The following is a 22,733-nucleotide window of genomic DNA, read 5'->3' on the forward strand; positions in this document are numbered from 1 at the left end:
GTAGGTCAATTTTAGGTAGTGTCCTTGTTTTCTTTAACAAGTGGGAATCACGTGATTTCACAAGGAAGATCAAGGAAGCATTTTTTTCACATTGTGCTTATACCTTGAACTGTATATCCCAACTGGAATATTGGAAATAATCACACATGCAGTCAAAACTGATGTAAAAAACTTATTGGGATCGTTTTGGCATTCTAATGTGTTTTCACTATGCCTTTGTTCCATAGTTTCTATTCTCATTCGACTTTGGCGCCAGCCATCACTTTTAGTGTGCAGAATAATGTTTTATTTGGAATTGTTTCAACTCTGTTTTCTGAAATGAAGTCAGTAAAGCTGGCCTGTAAATATTTTGGAAGCTCTACATTGCAGAAAGTTTTTTGTATCAGAATTTGTATTAAAATGTCTTTTTTTTTTTTACAAGAAAACAGTACATGGCTTTGATTTGGGTAGGTGTTGCCTTTGGGGTGGAGAATGTGGACACGGTCCATCTCAATGTTTATGTTACAGCACGTGCATTGCTATAGTAGAATTCTAATTATTTGATTAATCTGAGTAATTAAATGTACCTTGTGCTATATGGTTACATGTTTATATCCGTTTCTCTAAAAGAGACGGTGACAGACGCATATAGTTGATATGTATGCAACATACTGACCCTATGGCTGTAACTGTACAGTATATAGCTCAGATTAGTCTGTAGGCATGTCACATATCTGTGGGGGCTGAACAGGGTACATTGATCTTGCAACTGACCTTTATGCAATAAATGTTACAAAATTCAAACTGACAAGGGAGATTGGGGGGGGGTGGGGGGCAGAAGTGTTGTTGGTTAATCTGGCATTAGCCCACTTCCCTTTGAAAGGAGCACATTCCATTGAATTTGTAATTCAGGGAAATTAATCATTTTCCGAGCACAGTTAAAGAACTTTGTGAAAAGCCAAGGAATTGCTGTACTACAGGGATGGGTGGTGGATTTTTCAAAGCTCAGCAGCAACTTTGAACACTTGTGCTTTTTCTTTTAAAACCACACACGCACACACACACATTTTTAGATTTACTAGATGCGCTGCAGTGTGTCTGACCTACTGATTTTTCCCCCATTTATCAAATATGTTGGCAGGTTAGTGGTTGTTGGTCAAGGATGACAATGGTTTCTGAATCCTCATCTTGGCCAACCACAGTGGTCTGTATTTTCGTCAAAGTCAGCCTGTTATATGTTATATTGGAGCACATGCTAGTCACAAACTACAAAAACCCATTAGGTTAAATGAATGAATCAAGACTAGTTCACATTATGCATCATGCGAAAATGATGAGTGTGATTGCTTTGAAGCATTTTGTATGATATATATCCCTGTGTATACAATTTCCTGTTTTTAATCCAATCATCAAATGTGGCTCTAGCTACCATCTGCTGAAAGTTGTTCCAAAGTGTGATTATATTTCAGGCCTGATTATTTCTGTTTGAAACAAGATTGAGTGGTAGTGTTGATCGGTTTTATTTGTTTGCTCACCTCCAGAGAAGCTAAGTTGGGTAAAATATTTGCCAGCTAAACTAATTTAAATGTTAATTTCAGATGTTTTAATGCCTCATTTTCAGTTTCTGAACAATGAGTCTGAGGCAGACAGACTAATGTGAAGTTTTCAGGACAACGTGAGGTAGTGGTCATTTTTCATCCTGTTTACTCTTTTTTCATCACGTGTCCACCAGTTTATGCTGAAAATAACTGAATGTTTTTTTTTATAGTTATTCAGGCAGTCAGAAAAAAAAGACATTGGATTAAGACCGTTCTCGACAAAAGTCTAACAAAATATTGCATAAAGAAATCGCGCACCCCAAATTAAAGTGAATGCGCCTGTGTGCGTTCATTTACGGTAACAATGGTGCGCCATCGATGTGTGGAGTTTGTTTGATCATGACTTTTTGTTATTTTTGTTTCGGCCAGTGGTAAGTAGTAGCGATCAAACGCCTCATGTATGCCAGAGGCAGTCAGGTGGTAGTAGGGGTGACCTTTAACTTTAAGAAGCTCTGTGTAAAGGCGTACTCTCTCGTAGGGAGGTATCGCCCGTTGTGCGCATCCATGTGTTTTAAGGCGATTGTAATGCAGATGCTGTCGATATCGAGGAGCACAGGCCGGTGAGGCGAGGAGCTGCAGCGATCGTGATAAGAGTCGGGCTGTGACACCGCGACAGATAGGCGCTGGAGCAACTGACAAAAAGTTACAATGAAACGTAACTTCACAACCGCGGAGAGAAGGGGGAACTGAAGCCAGGGCAATTTCGTTCTCGTAGCATGAAGGTGTGCCGTGTGCGCGTTGGATGATCGCTGTTTTAATGAAATCCATTCGCAGTCCGTAGGCTGCGTTTAAAAAAAATAAATATGAGCGCCCGGATTGTGACTCGGGGATATAAACGTGGTGTAATGGACCTGGCGATCAGAACCCGAGTGATGTTGCCAGGGACGAGGTACATCGCTGCCGCCCCATTTAGGTGCTCGGCTACCGACGGCACATGGCGGCTGGGCTGGTGTCAACCCCGAGGAAGCGGACCCCTGGGCAGGCTCGGCGGCGGCGGATCAGCGCTCCCTGGACCCGCAGCCCGGCCGCTGTCCTCCCTGATCAGCCGCGCCGCCTCCTCTCCTCTGGCCGGTCACCTGTGGGGTGCCTCCCCCCGGAGCCCCTGGAGAACTCCCGGGAGGTCAAAGAGCTACAGCGGCTCGCCTGCTCCCAAGCAGGAGGCGGCCGCCCCCGTAGTGCACACGGACGGGAAGGCCGATGTGGCGGCCGCGGTGCCCGACGAGAAGCGCGACCGGCAGCTTGCAGAGGACGGGAGACGGCTGTTGCAGCTGGCTTACCCAGAGCGATGGCGCCTGGCTGGTATGGGGGTCCTAGTGCCCGATTCGCCGTTGATCGTGTTGGGGTTAATCGCCGGGGTGCTTTAGACCTACTCCCCCTGTCCGCTGGGATACTGCCGTGAGCTGCGGTTCACTTAGCGTTGGCAGACTTTCCAAATGAAGTGGTTGGTCAGCGTGGTGTATGTGAAGGAACTCGAGAGGGTATATTAGAAAACCCACGGCTGGGTGTTAATTCATCTAGGGAGCAGAACTGGATAAATGACGTCCCCGTGCGTCTCTAGAGAAAACAGTCCCAGTCACTGAAAATAACGACGTGACAAAAATGCCTTCACCTTATTTTTATAGAAAATTCAAAGGTTTTATTTTTTTCTTTTCCTGTCCCGACATTTCTCACAGAGGGGCGACTAAAGTTTGCCCAGCAGGGAAGATAAGGCAGTAATGGAGGGCAGAGGAAGGGTTAACAATTGAATGGTAGTTAAAATAGTTAATAATGCCCCGGTGCTGTGAGATTACTTGGCTTGAGGTGCCCTGACGTAACATCTGGACGGGCAGCTGGAAGAGCGTTTGGAACCGTCCTGATAGTCTCTCTTTCTCTCTCTCCTCCGCCTTCAGCGGCCATGGGGTTCCTGGCGGTTTCCAGCACGGTGACCATGTCGGCTCCCTTCTTCCTGGGCAGAGTGATTGACACGATCTACGCCAGCCCGGCCCAGGAGCTGGGCGCGTCTCTGACCTCCCTGTGCGCCGTGCTCTCGGGGGTGTTCCTCTGCGGGGCCGCGGCCAATGCGGCTCGGGTCTACCTCATGCAAACCTCAGGTACCGGTCCGGGCAGGGCGTTCCGCTCTGCACGTACCTCGATCCTGCCGGGGGTCTTGGTTTGTGAGCGTATTCCTAAACCTTTTTGTCGTGTTCATTCTTCTCCCCCCATTTGTTTTTTGGAAGACACAAACCCCAAATGTTTTCTAACTCCAAATGCTACAAAATATATGAGTTAAAAAGAACACCTGTTTTTTGTTTTGCTAACCCTCAAATTTGAATCCTTGAAGACTGGTGTCAGTTCCCAACTTTTTGTGTTGATGTACTGTAATGCAAGAAAATGTGTTAACTCTGGGTGGATTTTTTTACCAGTATGTCCCATTCTGGTTAAAAGAAGGTACTCAGAAGTACAGCAGATTGAGCTGGTATACAGAAAACATACAGATGACAAACCAATGTAGTGAGTTAATCTCAGTATAGCCTAAGGATTTTGAATTAATCCTCACATGAATTCTCTTTTGACTTTTGAAGGCTTTATTTCATGTGTAACCTACGTAGAACAAAACAGAGCCTTTATTGCACACTGAGTCAAGATGTCTGCTAACAGGACAAGTTTCTTGCACATGGATGCCAAGTCCAATGTATGCCCAGAAAATTGAAATTTTATTTTTTGGATAAGTCACTTCAGAAGCTTTTTTGGGCTGGGGGAGTTGCTTTGCAATTCTCCTGCCAAAAATATCCGCTGACCTTTCCCAAAACTGCAAGATTTTTTTGGGCACATTTCTATTTTCCGTCTCTTTGTTCACATTTAGTTTTTCACCCAGATCAGCCCCAATCCTGCAGGTTTTATAAGTCACCTTGCGTTCTAAATTCACCCAACAAGTTTGTAAACCTAATCACGTCTAAAGATTGGAAACACTTCTAAGTTATTGATTAAGCAAGGAATTTGGTTGATTAAGAGCAGTGTAGGACTGAAGGTCTGTCTTCCTAATGATCTGAAAATTGTGTTAAATGAGTCTCCTGCAGTTTTTTCCATGCCTTTAAATCAGTAATATTTACTCCTGGTCCTGGGAGAGATTTTCATGTCTAGAAGATCTCATTCCACTGTGGACACTTCATGACTGTTTTTGAATCAATTGCTCATTTAATTGGTTCACACTGCCATTGTCTTCAGATCTAGTTATCTACAAAACCTGGAGGTATGCAGGAGTGAAGATTGCTGCTTTAGATTAGAAAATGGTGACCAATTGTATAAAACATGCTGGATTGGGGCGATGTAGATGTCTAAATCTGCATTATCTCTTGCAGAATCTAAGAGATTAGGGCTCTGCAATGATTTTCTGAACCATTTAGTGCAAATTTCTCTCTCACCCAGATGTTGTTGTTGGGCTTTTGTTGCAATAAGTGTGTGTTTGCCCTTTGCAGTGACAAAAAGATGAAAGTGAAATATTTTGTCTGTGATAATTCTTTCAGGACAGCAGATTGTGAGAAATTTACGAGAATCCCTTTTTTCCTCAATTTTGAGGCAGGAGGTGGGCTTCTTCGACAAGACGCGCACCGGCGAGCTCGTTAACCGCCTCTCTGCGGACACCGCCCTCATCGGGCGCGCCGTCACTGACAACCTCTCGGATGGCCTCCGCGCTGTGGCTCAGGCCACAGCCGGGGTCGGCATGATGGTAAAGTGCTGACCAGGCCAGCGTGATAGGCGGCTTTCTCGAAAACTGCTCACCTGAGTGCAAGTCTCTGTTGGGGTGCAGACTCTAGATTTGAGAGTCGTAATCTGCACGATTAGATGCAGACTCTAGATTTGAGAGTCGGTAATCTGCACGATTAGATGCAGACTCTAGATTTGAGAGTCGGTAATCTGCACGATTAGATGCAGACTCTAGATTTGAGAGTCGGTAATCTGCACGATTAGATGCAGACTCTAGATTTGAGAGTCGGTAAACTGCACGATTATATGCAGGCTCTAGATCTGAGAGCCACTAATCTGCCAGATTACATACAGACTCAAAATCCGAGAGTCAGTAATCCACAAGATTACAAGACGACGTTAGATTTGAGAATCGGTAATCTGCAGAGGTCTTAACTCCGACTGAAAAGAGAGTTCGTTTAATTCTCTAGGGAGTAAGTGTTGGATGATCCTGTTCATGACCATGGATAATGCATGTCTGTTTGACATTTTACTTCATGGAGCATAATTGATCATTTCACATTTTTCAAAATTTTAATTATTTCACATGATTTCCAAATATACACACATTTGATTATCGATGACTCTTGAAATGTAATGGTTTGTTTATATGCAGTAGTAATTTCTCACGGGCTGTTCTTCAATGTTTTCTTTATTCTTTTTCTCTCCTGCATCAGTTCTTTGTGTCGCCCAGCCTGGCAGCATTTGTGCTGATGATCATACCCCCGCTGGCTGCGCTGGCCGTCGTCTATGGGCGGTACCTGCGCTCACTGTCTCAGCGCACGCAGGACTCGCTTGCTGATGCCACTCAGGTAACGGCGGCACATGGGGTACAACTGTTCACAGCGTTGCACCAGTCCTGTGCTGTATTGTGAACCCCCTTGTACAGGTAGAGTGAAGAAATCTACAGGCTGTTTTAACAGGCGAGATGAGTCTTTGGTCAATCCCCAGAGACACTGTGCATCTCCCAGCTACCCTGTCCTGCCCGTCTGCTGTCCTCCTGCTCTGTGAGGCTAAGGAGGTCACAAGATGTGCATCAGTTGCACAGGCGTCGTTGTTTGGTCATTCCCTAGCTCACGAGAAAGGCTTTCCCTCTCCTCCCCTAGGAGTCCTGACCAGAGTACGGTATTGTGAGTTCAGGAGATGAGTGATTCTCCTCCCAGTCGGTAGCTCTTTGTGCCTGATTCTTGAATACCACCTTGGAAATCCAGACATACTTTGATCTCCTAGGGGAGAAAACTTTGTCTCAGTTCTCAGGCTTTCACTGGAGCTGTTTCAGTAGGGCCCTCGTGCCTTTGGACGAGCACACATGCCAGGGGTCAGGGGAGGAAAACTGGCCTCCCAGCCCGATGCCACGACCCTTGGATCAGGATGAAATGCTTGAGGTTTTCAAGAACAGTATGCGCAGGGTTCCACGTTTTTGCGGTTTAACATCGATGTACTTCCCTTTAAAAGGCCATAAACACTTCTTGTTCCTGCACTACATCTCAATGAGGTGAATAATAATAATTGCTTATACTTATATAGCGTTTTTTCTGGACACTCCACTCAAAGCGCTTTACAGATAATGGGGATCCCCTCCACCACCACCAGTGTGCAGCCCCACCTGGGTGATGCGACGGCAGCCATAGTGCGCCAGAACGCTCCCCACACATCACCTCTCAGTGGGGAGGAGAGCAGAGTGATGAAGCCAGTTCAGAGATGGGGATTATAAGGAGGCCATGATTGGAGAAGTGAAACTTACTAATTGCTCTCTGAGAGTGAAGATGTATTTGTATCATCATTAATGTGAATTATTTAAGTAGCTCAGTTGTCGAACAGAACGCTGTCAGGTAATTGTTTTTGAGGGACGAATGAGGTGAAACTTAGGTTGGGATGTTCAGTGAAAAGCTGCACAGGCCTTGTTTTCTAATGAGCCGTTTAAGCGTTTTTAACTGGGGGATAGAATCGGACAAACGCGGGTTTTAAAGGGACGTCATGTGACAAAAATAAACACTGCAAACGCATAGCACTGTGTATCTGTTGCAAGATCCGTCTCCTGAATAACAGGAGAGTTGAAATGGCCGCTCTGGCGAGAGCCCGTTTTTCTAATAAACCTTCGCCGCCCTGTCTCCGCAGCTCGCCGAAGAGCGGATCGGCAATTTAAGAACGGTGCGAGCGTTTGGGAAAGAGTTCGTGGAAGTGGACAAATACGTGGAAAAAATCAACTATGTCCTCCAGCTGGCCAGGAAGGAGGCCGTGGTTCGGGCTGGCTTCTTCGGGGCTGTGAGTATGAACGCCGGCGGCCGTGAGATGCTGATCTGAGAGGGAGGGCGTGCCCGGTTGGCTAAGCGTTGCCCGTTGCTCGCGGGAGAATCAGCGTTGAGAATGAATTCATCCGAGCTGTGGCCAAGACCCGGGAGGGTGTCGTCTCTCTCTCCGGGCCACTCGCTGTCTGTCTGATGTCACGTGCAGCTGCTGGAGAAATTCCGACTTCGCTCGCGTCGGGCTTTGGAGGAAGACTTTCTTCTAGCAGCTGTGAGTGGCATCTAGCAGGCAGTGGCTTCGGAGGCTTCTGTACAGATCACACTGACCTGCTGAGTGTCGGGGCTCTCGTCAGCCCCTGGTTGGCCTGTACCACCGTCTCTTTCAAACCTCTCTCCAAAACGCCAACTTCACGGGAGATCTGAGTGCTGCTCGTGTTCCTTGCAGACGGGGCTGAGTGGGAACCTGATCGTGCTCTCTGTGCTCTACAAGGGGGGCTTGCTGATGGCCAGTGAGCACATGACCGTTGGAGAGCTCTCCTCCTTCCTCATGTATGCCTTCTGGGTAGGGGTGAGCATTTCAGGTAGGAACCTTGGATTTGATTTGCCTGTACAGATTATCCCCTCCAGCGAATCAGAGTCCCATTCTCTGCTCGGTGGTCATGTCCTTCCTGTTTTAATCGGGACAGGCAAAAAAACATGACAGTTGACGGTTTTGCGTCTTTGAGCCAAATGTAGCAAGCCTTTCAAACCAAAGCCGATTGTGCACTTTTTGGTGTTTGCTGGCAGCCTCCACCCAAGTAGATACAGAAAACAAAGCCCCGAATCTCAGCGATGTTGTTAATGTGTCTTCTGCTTGGCAAATTTGTGAAGAGGATTTTCTGTTGTCTCAGACAAAATTTCTCTCTTTTCCTTTCAACAGTTATTTTGCATAAATTGTTAGGACAGCTCTGAGCTTACTGTATGAAGCAGAACCTTAAATGTGCTTTGCTATTGGGGGAGGTGGATCAAGCAGGGACATCTCAGGGTGGAGTACCAGCCACTGGCGCGATTCGTAGCTGAAAGGATGCTCTTGGTTTCACAGGTCTAAGCTCCTTTTACTCCGAGCTGATGAAGGGGTTTGGAGCTGGGGTGCGACTGTGGGAGCTGTTGGACCGGAAGCCTGAGTTTCCTCTCAATGGTGAGCCCCCGAATCTGTCAGGCACCTGTTCTTCATTCTTAATTGTGTAGTTCAACATAGAGAGCAGCCCACTCTGACATGAAGTCTAAAGAACAGAATGACATACTGTATGCACACTTGGTTGGAAGGGTGTCGTCTGGGTGAGGTCCTTTCCATGTTGGGAATTATTGGATGACTGCTTTCAGCCCCTGACATCATTCAGTGGTTATCAGATATCGTAGTTCCGTCTTTTTGACTGGTTACCAACTCGTGATTCTCATGCATAGCCCTTCGGATGTTAATGTAAAGCCTCATATTGGACACAACAGCCCCTGTCCACCAAATGACCTCGGTTTATCTTCTTTTGTAACCCGCTGCTTTTCTCAATAATTAAAAAGAAAGAGTGCAACACACTATGTTTCCAGCAGCCCTGGGATGGGAGACCTCCGAGGGAAACTGGGTCGCTGCTGCAAGTGGTGATGGTGAACCAATAGGGGGCGCTCTTCCCCTGGGCTATATTCCCAATCCACTGCATTTGTACAGTGACTGGAGATATGAGGTCCTTGAAGATCCCAGGGTGCTGTTGTAACGTTAGAGGCGTTACCCCAGAGTCCTGACTCGATTCAGATCTGGGTCTGGCCTTCCTGAGGTTCCCCTGTAAATCAGTTGGTGGCTCAGCCTGTCAATTCTCTCCCTGATCGATCGGCTGTGCAGAGGGGCTGCTGTGTATCGCCCAGCTGGGTGCTGTACTTCGCTGCTGGGTGAAGCCAGTCCCTTGCTTTATGTAAAGCTCTAATCCCTTGAGATTAAATTGCGTACATTCAGGGAATTATGGGTTATTTTTTGTCTTTTTCAACCGCAGAAGGAATCGCGCTGAGGCCGGAGCAGCTGAAGGGGGAGCTGGAGTTCCGCGACGTGACGTTCTCGTACCCGACCCGCAAGGACGCGCCCGTCTTCCGCGGCCTCAGCCTGTCTGTGCCCGCTGGCTCGGTGATGGCGGTCGTGGGCCCCAGCGGCTCGGGGAAATCGACTCTGGTGTCGCTGCTGCTAAGACTCTACGATCCGGATTCCGGTGAGCCGTAGGCCCAGGAAATTGAGCAGGCCTCTTTCATTCTTGGTTTTTTTTTTTTTGGAATTATTATTTGGTGATTTTCGTCATTGATCTGTTTGTTGTTTAATTACACATACTCATACCAGCTCGTACCCAATGAGACAACATTGACATGTGAATTGAAACCAAGTTTGGGTGCATGCAGGGAGACATGGTGTTGTCACTGGCAATGCAACTGCCTCAAAGCCTCAGAGTCCTCGGTTTGATTCTGATCTCATACGCCTGTGTGTCTGGAGCCTGCATGTACACTCTTGTTTGCACGGGTTATCTCTGGGTCTGGATCTGGTCTGAACTGTCCCCTCCCCTGTCGACTGCTGACCCCTCCTGTCTGAGCACAGTCACCTGCAGTATCTCCCAGAGCTTTGATTCATCACGACCCTCGACTGGAGAAGTGGCGTTCTCACAATAGATGGACAAATTGCATATGCTTAATTGCAATTAAGAAAGTAGATTGAGTATTATGTCGTTGGCAAAACCCGACCACAAATTCCACAGTGAGCTGAAGAGTTTAGAATAGGAATTTAGTTTTTATCAAAAATGACTTGCTGCTGTACCGGACATGGAGCAGCATCGTTTTACCGTGCTCGCAGATCTGATGGGGAATCTGATGGATCCGTCTGTCCTGCAGGTGTAATTGCTGTCGATGGTTATGATATTCGGGATCTGAATCCATACTGCCTACGGAGCAACATTGGGACTGTGAGCCAGGTGAGTCCCCAGTAAAACATCAGCTACAGATCCATCTTTTTTTTTTATTCCAAGGTTCTTTTTGTTGGTTGCATGAGCACATTATTGTGATTACGTCATCTCCACTGTGAAGATTGAAAGTAGCACTGTTAATAATAATAATAGTAATAATAATAGTAATTGCTTACACTTTATATAGCGCTTTTCTGGACACTCCACTCAAAGCGCTTTACAGGTAATGGGGATCCCCTCCACCACCACCAGTGTGCAGCCCCACCTGGGTGATGCGACGGCAGCCATAGTGCGCCAGAACGCTCCCCACACATCAGCTATTAGTGGGGAGGAGAGGTCAGTTAAGAGATGGGGATTATTAGGAGGCCATGATTGGTAAGAGCTAATGGGAAATTTGGCCAGGACACCTGGTTACACCCCTACTCTTTTCGAGAAACACCCTGGGATTTTTAATGACCACAGAGAGTCAGGGCCTCGGTTTTACGTCTCATCCGAAGGATGGTGCCTGTTTACGGAATAGTGTCCCCGTCTCTATACTGGGGCATTAGGACCCACATGGACTGCGGGGTGAGCTTCCAGCAGCAACCTTACTTTTTCCCAGGAGTCTCCCATCCAGGTACTGACCAGGCTCACACCTGCTGAGCTTCGGTGGGCGACCAGTTGTGAGTTGCAGAGTGATATGGCTGCTGGAAAGTAGCACTGTTACTTGTAATCAGCTGGCTGACAGTGGTGTGTGTGCTATGATGAACAAGTGGCCATCTTGACATGTCTCCTTCTGCTCCCCTTTCCTCACTGCTGTGCGTTATGAATCCGGTGTTTCTCACACATGGATCTTCTTAAAGACTCAGAAAGACTTTAGTCTCGTGATGCGCCGGCGCCTTTGCTCTCTGGTTCGGGCTTCCTCGCGATCTTGTCCTGTGTGTCCTCCCTGTGCCCAGGAGCCCGTGCTCTTCTCCGGCTCCATCGCGGAGAACATCGCGTACGGCGCGCCGGACCCCTCCCGGGTCTCCGCCCAGGACATCCACAGGGCCGCCCAGATCGCCAACGCCCACGGCTTCGTGCAGCACTTCCCCAGGGGCTACGACACCATGGTGGGGGAGAAGGGGATCCTTCTGTCAGGTGAGGGTGGCCTCCAGGGAGAGCTTTCGTCAACAGAGAATGACGAGCAGCTTTCACACATATGTCCATCCGTGCCTCCCAAGCCTATTCGAGAACATCTGTTGTTAACAGCAATAAAAGAAAAAGTACAACAAAGTTCGTCCTTTTCTTTAGAATGTTTATGCACTGAACACATTTGCTAGAGTGTCTGACCACATGAAAATCAGTGGCTGTTCTATATAATCTGTTTAAAAATTCAAAATACTTTATTCATCTGCGAGGGAGAGTTTAAGACAGATCTTTAAGAAGACCTGGGCTGTCACCCTTTTTTGAATCGCAAACAAAACGTAGCCACTAGGGGGAGGTTTGGCACAATTTTACTCCTTCGCTAGAGCTGAAGTGCAAAAAGTAGCCACCAGTGAGATTCGTGCGTTTTAATTGGCGGCCTCTGCGAATAACGGTGTGACCCAAGACACGTCGGATAAGAACTGGCATCACCCTCACAAGTCTGTATTAATGTATGATTCTTAATCTTTGACTTAATTAAAAGACTGTATTCATCTTTGAAAGCTGCCTTCATATCCCATTTATCAGAGAGTGCTGATGTTCAGTGCAAATCAATTGAGAAAGCACAGGATCTGATTGGGAAAGCATGTCATCAGATCTAATTGAATGTGTTTTTTTTAACTTGAAACAGGTGGTCAGAAACAAAGAATTGCAATTGCTCGAGCTGTGCTCAAGGTATTGTTTTAATACTAAACTCTTCTGTTTTTCCATAACCATGAACTCTCCAGTTTAGCGAGAGTGAATAGTGCCTTTCTCTGAATATGTTAATAACGTCTGATTTTTGTAGATTCGTTTTTATTATTTTGCACCTCACCATATGTCTAATTGCACAATAGCTCATATCACCAGCACGTTTAAAAAGAGATGAAACATATACTGTTTTGATAACATATTTTAGCTTCAGTATATATTTGGAGCTTTCCCTAAACCACAAAGCAAAACTAGCCTATATATGGTATCAAAGTTATTTAAAAAAATACAAAAAGGATAGTTTTGTGAATAACTCTAGGAAGTGGGATCTCATTTATTTATCTCATTTTTTTTATTCCGCAGAACCCCAAGATACTTCTACTTGATGAAGCCACCAGGTAAGATTTTAAAGATTTGATTTTTTGTGCTATTTTATAAAAGATTTGTTTCCTCGCAATGTTCCTTAGTCATTCTTTACCTGTTTTATCTATAAGAAGAGGATTTTATTCATTTATTCATCTGACACTTCTATGGAATGTACCTCGCTCAGGGGAAAAACAGCAGTGTTTTACCCTGGATTTGAGCCCACAGCCTTCACATTACGCGACCTGAACCCTGCCCCTTGAAGAATTGACGTTTTACAGCGTCACAAGGATCTTTCAGAATGATCATTTAAGAGTCCCAGCGGGCCCTGCAGACGATGCCCTGCATGTTGTAGAAGTGCTGTAAAGAGAGTACAAAGAGTGTACTGTACTGACTTTCCCGGTGTGCGCCCTGTATTCCTGTCCCCCCCAGCGCTCTGGACGCAGAGAATGAGTTCCTGGTGCAGGAGGCCCTGGACCGGCTGATGCAGGGGCGCACGGTGCTGATCATCGCCCACAGGCTGTCCACCATCCAGAACGCCGACGCGGTGGCCGTCCTGGACCAGCGGCGCGTGGTGGAGTGCGGCCGGCACGAGGAGCTGCTGGCCAACAGGCAGGGCCTCTTCAGGAAGCTGGTGGAGAAGCAAGCGTTCCTGCAGAACAGCCAGAAGCACCTGCAGTGCGAGTAGTGCATTATGGGACTTGGGGCGCCCAGTGACCTGCGCCAGCAAAACTCACAGGGACTCCGGCTGGTGCCTTTGTCACTGTGGTTCACATTTTTAACTGCTCTGCTCTCCTGTAAACTAAACCCCCCATACCTGGTCAGTCATTCGTCCTGGACAGTTGAGAGATAAAAACCAACTTCAAGATCTACAAAACTACTATCACTACAAAACTAGCCTTGGCAGAATGACACAGCTCTCGATATAGCACAGTGGTTACACCCCGTGACCAAACATTAACCTTGTTCTGCACTGGAGTGGGTGTCCGCTCCAGTGGACATCATTTGGTCAAATTATTTTGGACTTGGGAAGATCGTGCATTTTCGCAAAATGTTGCCGGAATGTGTCACTTTTTGGGTGTCGTTTTATAGCAATGCCATCTTAAAATTGTGAGGTGCTTTTCAACAGAAACAGTCGGTCTCAAAGAGCGAAATAATAAAGTGCGGGCGGCAACTGGGTGTGTATCAGGTCACAATTTCGGCCAGCACAGAGGTGGGTTTCCTCTATTCCTGGGTGGATTAACCAGCCCTTTTGCACCCAAGATGCCACCTTAAGCTACTGGGATTGTAGTTGGTGATCGGGGGGTAGAGTTGAAGTTTTGATTTGTAACTTGACACGCTACTCAAAAGCAGGGCCATGAGAAAGGCCATGGGGGTTTTATCTGTAACAACTTGGTCTTTTTTTTTTCCTTTCAATTTTGGGAAAACGTTGTGCGAAATATATTTTTACACAAAGTGAATAATAATAACAACGCACTGTGTTTTATGTTAGTACAGCGGAGGTTTGTAATGCAGGATTTCAAAGTTAGGGATGGCCAATAAGGTTAAAACTCTCAATCACAAAAAGGCATGTAAAACAACAGATTATTTGTTTGTAAAGGTACACATTTCCTGAGCATTGTTTTTTAAAGGTATTTTTGTAATGTTGTGGACAGGAATAATAGAGCAATCGCCTATACACTTGATATCTTATAATAATGTGAAAATAACTCTCAGAAAGCATAGAAACGGGATTTTAATACATTGTAGCTGGCTACCATCTAATTACAGTGTTGATAAATATGTTTTGGGCATGAAGTTCTTGAGTTGTGATATTACTGTACATGTACAGTATGTTCAAGTCTGTTGTTTTTACTGAAAAAAAAAACAGGTAAGTGTATTTTGAAAACTGAAAAAGAGCCTCTCCAGGACCAGGAGGGTGGATTGCTGGATTAAAGAGACCCACATTCAGGCACACATTTCTCACGGGGCAATGTTTCTGTTTCTCATGTGGAAAAGCATTTCAAACCTTCACTTAAGAGGCTGCAGGACTCCCTGGTGTGCTGTAGGAGTCATTTCCCAGCTGCTAGATAAAGGCAGATGGACCTAAAGGGTGTAAAGCAAGAAATGACGAAAAGGGAACGTGCTATTTTATAAAGTCCGAAGCTGCTTTTGCGAAGGAGATGGCTTATAGCTGTTTCTATTGGGTGTTATAGCAGTTTAACTGTAACAAGTGTTTACTCTTAAGCAGGGGGTTTTGGAAATGCAGGCATTGTACAAGAGCTGAGGAGAAAGTTGCACGTCATAAGCAGAGGCTGACAAGCTGATTTGGGCAGGGCCTGAGGGGTCTAAAATGTGTATACAGACCTCGTCGAGCACTTGTCTGAGTTACACAAAAGCTTCTGGGAGTATGGGACGAGCCACCCAGCCATGTTATTGAAGGCAAAACAGAGTCTTATTTCCAGAAATGGCTGGATGAGGCAAAATAAACGTGTACAAAATATCCCTTCCTAGATGTTCTTTCTATCTACAGCATCACTGTCATCCCAGTAACTTTCTTTCTTAGTTCTGTCCAGGGGTCTCACTGTATTCTGCTGAGGCAGACGGAGTCTTGTTTGTTGTGCCTTTTTTTAATCTTAAATCTTTTTATTTTAATCATGGTCATTTGGATTTGTTGTCAAATCTTTCTTGTTGCCATCTTACTTCCATTTTTGGGTCCATGACATCATAATTTAAAATATTGCAGAATCTCAACTGTATAATTTCTGCTGTCCAACAGAAAGTTGTCTACCAGTTCTGTTATATGGAACCACTATGCTAAATCTCCCACCACATGTGTTTTTCTGTATTCTTCTAGGTATAAATGCAGCTATTGTCTTTCATTTAATGTCACATAAGTACAGTGTACTGTACATGTAAATTTGGAGAACACTTTTGTTACCTGGATCAGTTTATCAAACGTACTTTATTTTAAAAATAACTGCAAAAGACTTTCCATGAGACAAGTAAGCAATAAAATCAAGCACCTGGTTAGCTTGCTGCCGGTGTGAATCACGTATCCGAGAAGTATTTCTTTCTGGGAAATGTCGCTTTTCCCCTGATTGTATAGAAGAGAGTTCGATAGTGAGGGACACACTGGAAATTGACAGGGCAGAGTAAGAACACGGATAGAGATCAGTGATTTGTGATGAAAGTGGGTACAGATCTTTGGAAGCACAGGATGTACCTACCTGTATACCAGGTCCTTAAAGGTCCTCAGCGTGACCAATAGTACTGTACCTTACTAAAATTTGAGATCACTGAAGTTCCAACATAAGTACCAAATTGTGTTAAGTAATTTCGTGACATATATTCCACGTCTTACGTAAAAATGTATGTTATGTTTATACATTGTGTTCTTAATCGCACACCGATTATTTGAAATATATATTTCCTACAATTTTCAATTTTGAAAGTCAATGGAATCGACCCATACTGTATTTTACCAGGCTAGGGTACCTAATGAGGCGGTGTTCCGTCAGTAAAACATAACCAGTAAGAGACAGAAAAAAACGATCATAAAAGTGTTGTTTTGGTTTCATTTTTGACACTAGTGAGGGAGCGCGTAGCCGAGTGTGGAACACAAGGACGCGCACTGAAAACTACAATAGATACAGACAGCAGTGCTGGTGATTATCCGGGGGGAGTTTGTAAGTCTTACGATACTGTACTGGGTTTAGTCTTTAACAATAAGTCTACAATGAGCTCAACAGCTGTCTTCATCCCAATGAAAATCAAGATGGTCTCAGAGAACGTAGAACTTTTTCTCTCGGAATTTGGAGATTTTATCTTTGTGATCGTTTGAAGTCATCTTCTTTTTATTATTAGCCCCAGAGGTTCGTAACGATGAACTCGTGGATTCTTGCGTGCGGTTTCAGACCCAGGACGACAAGCCTGCCAGTGCAGGCGCTGCAGGGGACGAGGTGTCTGGGCGCTGGACAGAGTGCGACTTTGGAGAGGACTCGGGGATTGTCCCGGTTCGCAGGCCACGGGAGCAGAAGGCTAAGCGATGCGAAAAGCTTTTTCCTTTTGAAGGCAATAAGACATAGGCTCATGGCCACCGTGGACCCACCGCCCTCAAGACGCTTCAATAGACCGAGCGCTTCTGTTGCATCCAGCAAAAGTTCCTTCACCTCGCCGACAGCTCCGGGGAGAAATCCCCTCGCCTCCTCAGGCGGGTTTCACAGTTACAGCACTTCTCCTCCGAGGGAAGAAGCGAGTGAGCACGGCTTGGACAGCGAGGGAAAAGGGCACAAGTCCAGCCGGTATCTGTTTGAAGACGCAAAAAGGCTTCTTCAGCTGGCTCACCCAGAACGCTGGCGTTTGACAGGTGGGTCACCTGACATTAATAGGATAGTGCTTCAGAAACGTGTCCGGAAAGTGCTCTCTCTCTCACCTTAACTTTAATTAGGACCTCCTCATTTTAGGAAGAAAGAATTGTCCTGGGTTAAAGAGTTTAGGGGAGCCTTCACAATATACACCACAGAAAACAGAATGTACCGTTTATGATATATGTGTGTATTTGAGTCAACGTAGGAGGAGCGGTGTTAGCAAACAAGTGAAATTATGAGCTAGGAAAACACTTTTCCTAAATTTATCATTCTAAAAATGAGCCTGACAGGTACAGTATGATGTTTTTTGACCCCTGGTTTGTAGAAGAATGTTTTAGAAAGTGAAAATCCCCTGATGACGACTAAATAAGGAAACACAACAGCGCTCCTTTTTTTCCTGACTAGTTGTTGTAAATAGTGCTCCAGCTGCTCCAGCTTTGTTTTACCGTTTCTGCTGTTTTGGCAAAATAACACTCTTTTTCAGTGTTTGTTTTCACATTGTATTACTCATCACACTCAGTCTGCTCATATGTGAAGGTGCATGAACCCCAGAAAGGACTGTTATTTCTACAAGTTGCCCTGCATTAATCTAAAATGTAATTCAGCTTTACAGTTCTCATCAGTGTCAGATACAGTGAGGCCCATCTCTGTTTTTAAAGACCTGTTTCACAGCCTTGGTGAACCACATCTGAATCCTCTGGAAATGGTTTTTTCCACATCGCTTCTTGGTTTATTTTCTGGCAAAGCCCACAGCAACGTACCTGGATTATCTTCCATGGAGATGTACAGTTTGCTTTAGCTGCAGTTTGCAGCCAGGCTGGTATAACAGAAAGTATTCGATCTGGATGTTTATGCCTCCTTGGGGGTGTGGGAGTGGCTGGCATAACACTGAAGAGAGCAGCAAAGGATTTAGCCAAGGAAAAAATAATAATATCATAAACTTTATTTTATATAGCGCCTTTAAAGGTGGCTTCTCGAAGTGCTTTACAGAATGACAACAATAAATAAGAAGAATACACAAAATAAAACACAATTACAATACACAGATGAGACTGTGGATGGTGGTACTAAGAAAAGTAGAAGCAGAGGGGTGAAGAATGGAACCAGTTCAGTAAAGACTCTTCTAAAGAAGAAGGTTTTGAGTCTGGATTTGAAGGAGTTTAGAGAGGGTGACTCTCTGATATCCTTAGGGCTAGAGTTCCAGAGTTTAGGGGCATAACAGGAGAAGGGTCTGTCACCCCTAGAGTGTAAACGGGCTTGGGGGACAGTTGGGAGACCAGAATTAGAAGACCAAAGGTTGTGAGGTGGGAAGTAGGGTGATAATAGTTCAGACAGCTACTGAGGTGTCAAGCCATGCAGAGCCTTAAAGGTGAGCATGAGGACCTTAAAGTCCATGGAAAAAAAAGAAGCTTCTGCCTAAGGCTGAGGAGAAGAGATGGGAACTGGTGGCCAAAAACCCTTTATTAGAAAGAGGCCAGCTGCAGGAGGGTGGCAGGGAGACGTCACTGTCAGTTCCCCGCCTCTTGGAGGCGTAAGGGAGCGAATCATCGACGAATGGTGTTCCCCCTGCTGAAGACCCTGCAGCTGGTCTCCAGGCAGTGACGGAGGTGTGGCAGGCCGGATCCACGCAGGTTAACATCCACCTGTCTAGATGATGAACACTGAGGTCTGTTCGAATGTTTCAGAGCAGAAGGAGCTGTCATGAGCTCCAGGATGGGTTTAGCAAGGAACGTGGCTGTCGAGATCTGCAATTAACATGCTTTTGCTAAACCAAGCTGGTCCCCATCCATATGATCAGTTTTAATACCTGTTTTTAACACCTCTTCCCTTATAAACTGTGCCATGGAAACTTAAGTGATCAAACAGTCCATTGGTTTTTGTTTGCGATTGCAATAATAAAAATGTAATAAGCTTCAAAGGGTAACTGCAGTCCCAATTTCTCACACCGGTTAAAAAGTCTAGGTAGAAAAATAAATTAATTGACAGCATCGCAACATTTTACTTGCATCCAGGGTGTTGTAGGTTTCAATTTCAATTATTTTTCCTAGTAATTATCTATTTGTTTGTCTCTTGAATTGTGTTGGTTGCAAGGTCACTTTAAAGATGGAAAAATGTCTGATATGAGTTATCTTGATTTCTGGTTTAACATCACAAACACCTGCAATTTCAATAAGGGTGTGTAGACGTTTTATATCCCCTGTAAGTAATAAAGAGATACAGTATATTCACAAGCCTGCTTGTTTGCAATGCATTAGGGCTATTTCACCTCACTGGAAGTTTTGTTGCCTCATTCTTAAGTGCAGATTATGGCACTGCGCATACCTGGAAAGTTAATCTATTCTCTGATGTAAATTGGAGGTTTTACACGTTACTGTGTACATTTTACTTTCACCGTGGTTTGAAATGCACTCATCAATGCTGATTCTTTCTAACCCCCGAAAAAATAAAAACAACCTTGGAGTTCCCCTTTAAAAAGTCCTGGTTTGCCCTTCCGGAGTTGTAGATTGTTTCCATATCTCCTCAGCGGCCCTGGGTTTCCTGGTGATTTCCAGCACGGTGACCATGTCAGCTCCCTTCTTCCTGGGCAGAGTGGTTGACACCATCAATTCCAGTCCTGCTCAGGAGCTGGGCGCGTCTCTGACGGGTCTGTGCGCCGTGCTCTCAGGCGTGTTCCTCTGCGGCGCCGCGGCCAACACCGCCCGCCTCTACCTCATCAACCGCGCAGGTACGCTCTTTTCATGAGAGACTGCAGAGTGCAGCCGTCTTCCTGCTCTGTCTTTGGGTTGAGTGACCTTTAGTGATGCCTAATAGTGGGGGAGATAACTGTCGTATGTAAGCTACTAATTCTAAATGATCATGTAGATAATAATTAATTGCATTTACATTTACATTCACCCTAAAGGATCCCAAAGTGCTTCATATACAGGAGGGACCCAATTCACATACAGTACCACCTATGTGACACACAGCAGCCATTTTGCACCTTACACAGCAGATCAGACGGAGTAGAGAGGGCAGATTGTGCAAATGCAGAATTTAGTCTGGACACCAGGTTCAACATCCCTTTCTATATGAACTGTACAGTGGAAACTGAAATGATCAAATAGCCTTAGGTTTCACCTTTGTCTCTCGCTGCTATTTGTTTGCTGTTGCAAGGATAAAAACTTGGAACTCTTTGGTCATGATTCTTTCAGGGCAACAGATAGTGCGAAACCTACGAGGATCCCTTTTTAACTCCATCCTGAGGCAGGAGGTGGGCTTTTTCGACAAGACGCGCACCGGCGAGCTCATCAACCGGCTCTCCGCGGACACTGTGGTCATCGGGCACTCGATCACAGACAACCTCTCGGACGGGCTCCGCGCTGTGGCTCAGGCCACAGCTGGTGTGGGCATGATGGTAAAGTGCTGACCGGACCGGGTATTGAAATCACCCATTGCTGCTTGTAAATCCATTTCAGTTGTTTCTCCTCTATACTTTGAATTAGCCTTTTAATGCCACGGACATATTACCCATGTTGCTTCAATACCGTTGTTGGTGCATTCTTGTTTTTCATCCTATACACCTTATCGAAGGGAATTCCTGTGGATGTTCTTTTTGACACAATGTCCGCATCCTTCACACCAAAAACAAAATCCTACAGTACAGGCGTCAAAGCAAACTACAGTAGAAAACTACAGTATAGAAGTGATTTAGAGGAACCGATGAGCAGTTTTTCCTTCTGCAGAGCTCCAGTTGGTTATGTTTCAGGAATGAGGGCCTGAAAGAAGGCCGTTCTAAAACTAAGAAATGTATAGAGGACTGATAACGATTACAAATCCCAATTCACCTTACAAGAGAATTTTACAAATATACCTCAAATAGCAAACTGAAGTCAGTTAGTGATTGATGCTTAGCAAAAAACAGAAGACATTTTCCCACCAAGTCTAGGGTGGGGATCTGCTGCTGTACGGTAAGATAACTTTCACACGATGCGTATTTTCTTAGTCTTACTCTATTCAGCATGTTTTGGCTTCTAAATATTTTGCCTTTTCCTAATAGCTGATGCTCTAATTGCACTAAAAACAAAACAATTGTGGCCTCTCAGAATTAGGGACAGCCGTTGTAAAGAACGTTTTCATACAGTATCTGAAGCAGGAAATCAACTCAAATCTGACAAGGAGATTTTAGCTTTTAGTGATAATAGGTGACTGGGCAGAGGCAGACTAATGAAAGTCTCAACAGATCAGGAATGATAAAATAAATCTTATAAATATTAAAAAATATCTCAAACAAAAGCGTGTCGGTATTTATTTTATTTAAGGAAGAAGGACAATCAAAGATCACGCACAAGGTGACCAAAACCAGCCTTGTTTCTGCTCTGCTGCCTCCCTGCCTTGTTTGTTTTGTAACTTCTCCAGCATGAAAGTGAAAGAGCTTGGCCAGGGGAAGTCTGGGGCGTTCCCAAGGCTGCCCTATGGCGAGAATTTCTATTGTCTCACCCGAGTCCAAACGCACGGACTTTCAGGCATTTTGTTTTGCAGTTGTGCTGTGGCAGTTGCATGTTGAGGAATTTACAGGTGTGGCTTACCTGATGCCACTTGAGAAGAAACAAAGCAAAGCACATTTAAGCAGGAGAAGAGCAGGCGTTCCTTTACCCAAATGAATGTGGGAGTATAGAAGAAGCTACCCAGCCATGCTGTTAAAGCTGTGACCTAAAGCTGTTCGGTTTCGTTCAAGAAACAGCTGAATAAGAACTTCTGAACTACCAAACAAGCCCACTGGCCTCCACTGTGTGTAATCCTTCTTATATTTCTTATTTTACACAACACGTAACATCATGTTCACGTTTCAGTAGTGTTCAGTGCATGCAAATCAATGTGTAGTATATGCTGTATTTTTTTGTGATGGAGGGTTGTGGGGGTTGATGGTTGTTTTGTATCTTCTGTTTCCCTCTCCTCATTAGTTCTATATGTCACCGAAACTGGCAGCGTTTGTCTTAATGATTGTGCCACCGCTGGCTGTCCTGGCTGTGATCTATGGGCGGTACCTGCGTTCTCTGTCCAAGCGCACACAGGACGCACTGGCTGACTCCACTCAGGTGACTGAGGCTCATCAGAATGTAGCACCGCTACTACTTCGCTAGCGGCTTTGTTAAAAAAAAAATAGTTGCATCTACAACTACAAACCGTCTTGTGAATTAATATTGTATTTATCAGAAATCAATGAGATTCTGATTTTATTTCAAAGAATAAAAATTGATGAGTGACCTAGAATGAAAGATGAGATTGTGGAATAACCTGATAGCTGCATACAGTAAGTAACTCGGCCACTAGCTCAAGCCTTGCAACTCTAAGTGTAAGAACCTGGCTATTCAGCCAGCAGCCATATCACCCTGCAACTCACAACTGGCAGCCCACTGAAGCTCAGCAGGTGTGAGCTTGGTCAGTTCCTGGATGGGAGACTCCTGGGAAAACCTAAGGTTGCTGCTGGAAGAGGTGTTAGTGGAGACAGCAGGGGGCGCTCACCCTGCGTTCTATGTGGGTCCTAATGCCCCAGTATAGTGACGGGGACACTATACTGTAAACTGGCGCCGTCCTTCGGATGAGATGTAAAACCGAGGTCCTGATTCTCTGTGGTCATTGAAAATCCCAGGGTGTTACTTGAAAAGAGTAGGG

General features: G+C 45.3%; 1 protein-coding gene across 1 annotated transcript in view; it reads left to right on the forward strand.

The window, feature by feature from the left end:
• The first annotated feature begins 1,954 nt into the window (after positions 1–1,954).
• Positions 1,955–22,733, forward strand: part of abcb10 (ATP-binding cassette, sub-family B (MDR/TAP), member 10) — a 28,843-nt gene continuing 8,064 nt past the window's right edge. Inside the window, exons 1-18 of the mRNA XM_069180017.1 lie at positions 1,955–2,876; positions 3,467–3,667; positions 5,081–5,283; positions 5,978–6,112; positions 7,419–7,565; positions 7,992–8,127; positions 8,628–8,723; positions 9,565–9,774; positions 10,442–10,521; positions 11,451–11,631; positions 12,308–12,351; positions 12,730–12,764; positions 13,162–13,416; positions 13,936–13,942; positions 16,576–17,077; positions 19,603–19,803; positions 20,273–20,475; positions 22,022–22,156. Coding sequence (XP_069036118.1) covers positions 2,381–2,876; positions 3,467–3,667; positions 5,081–5,283; positions 5,978–6,112; positions 7,419–7,565; positions 7,992–8,127; positions 8,628–8,723; positions 9,565–9,774; positions 10,442–10,521; positions 11,451–11,631; positions 12,308–12,351; positions 12,730–12,764; positions 13,162–13,416; positions 13,936–13,942; positions 16,576–17,077; positions 19,603–19,803; positions 20,273–20,475; positions 22,022–22,156 — 3,267 coding nt within the window. The 5' untranslated portion in view covers positions 1,955–2,380. The remainder of the gene's footprint in view (positions 2,877–3,466; positions 3,668–5,080; positions 5,284–5,977; positions 6,113–7,418; positions 7,566–7,991; positions 8,128–8,627; positions 8,724–9,564; positions 9,775–10,441; positions 10,522–11,450; positions 11,632–12,307; positions 12,352–12,729; positions 12,765–13,161; positions 13,417–13,935; positions 13,943–16,575; positions 17,078–19,602; positions 19,804–20,272; positions 20,476–22,021; positions 22,157–22,733) is intronic.

Source organism: Lepisosteus oculatus, chromosome 17, assembly GCF_040954835.1.
Source record: "Lepisosteus oculatus isolate fLepOcu1 chromosome 17, fLepOcu1.hap2, whole genome shotgun sequence".
In the NCBI taxonomy this organism is placed as follows: Eukaryota; Metazoa; Chordata; class Actinopteri; order Semionotiformes; family Lepisosteidae; genus Lepisosteus; species Lepisosteus oculatus.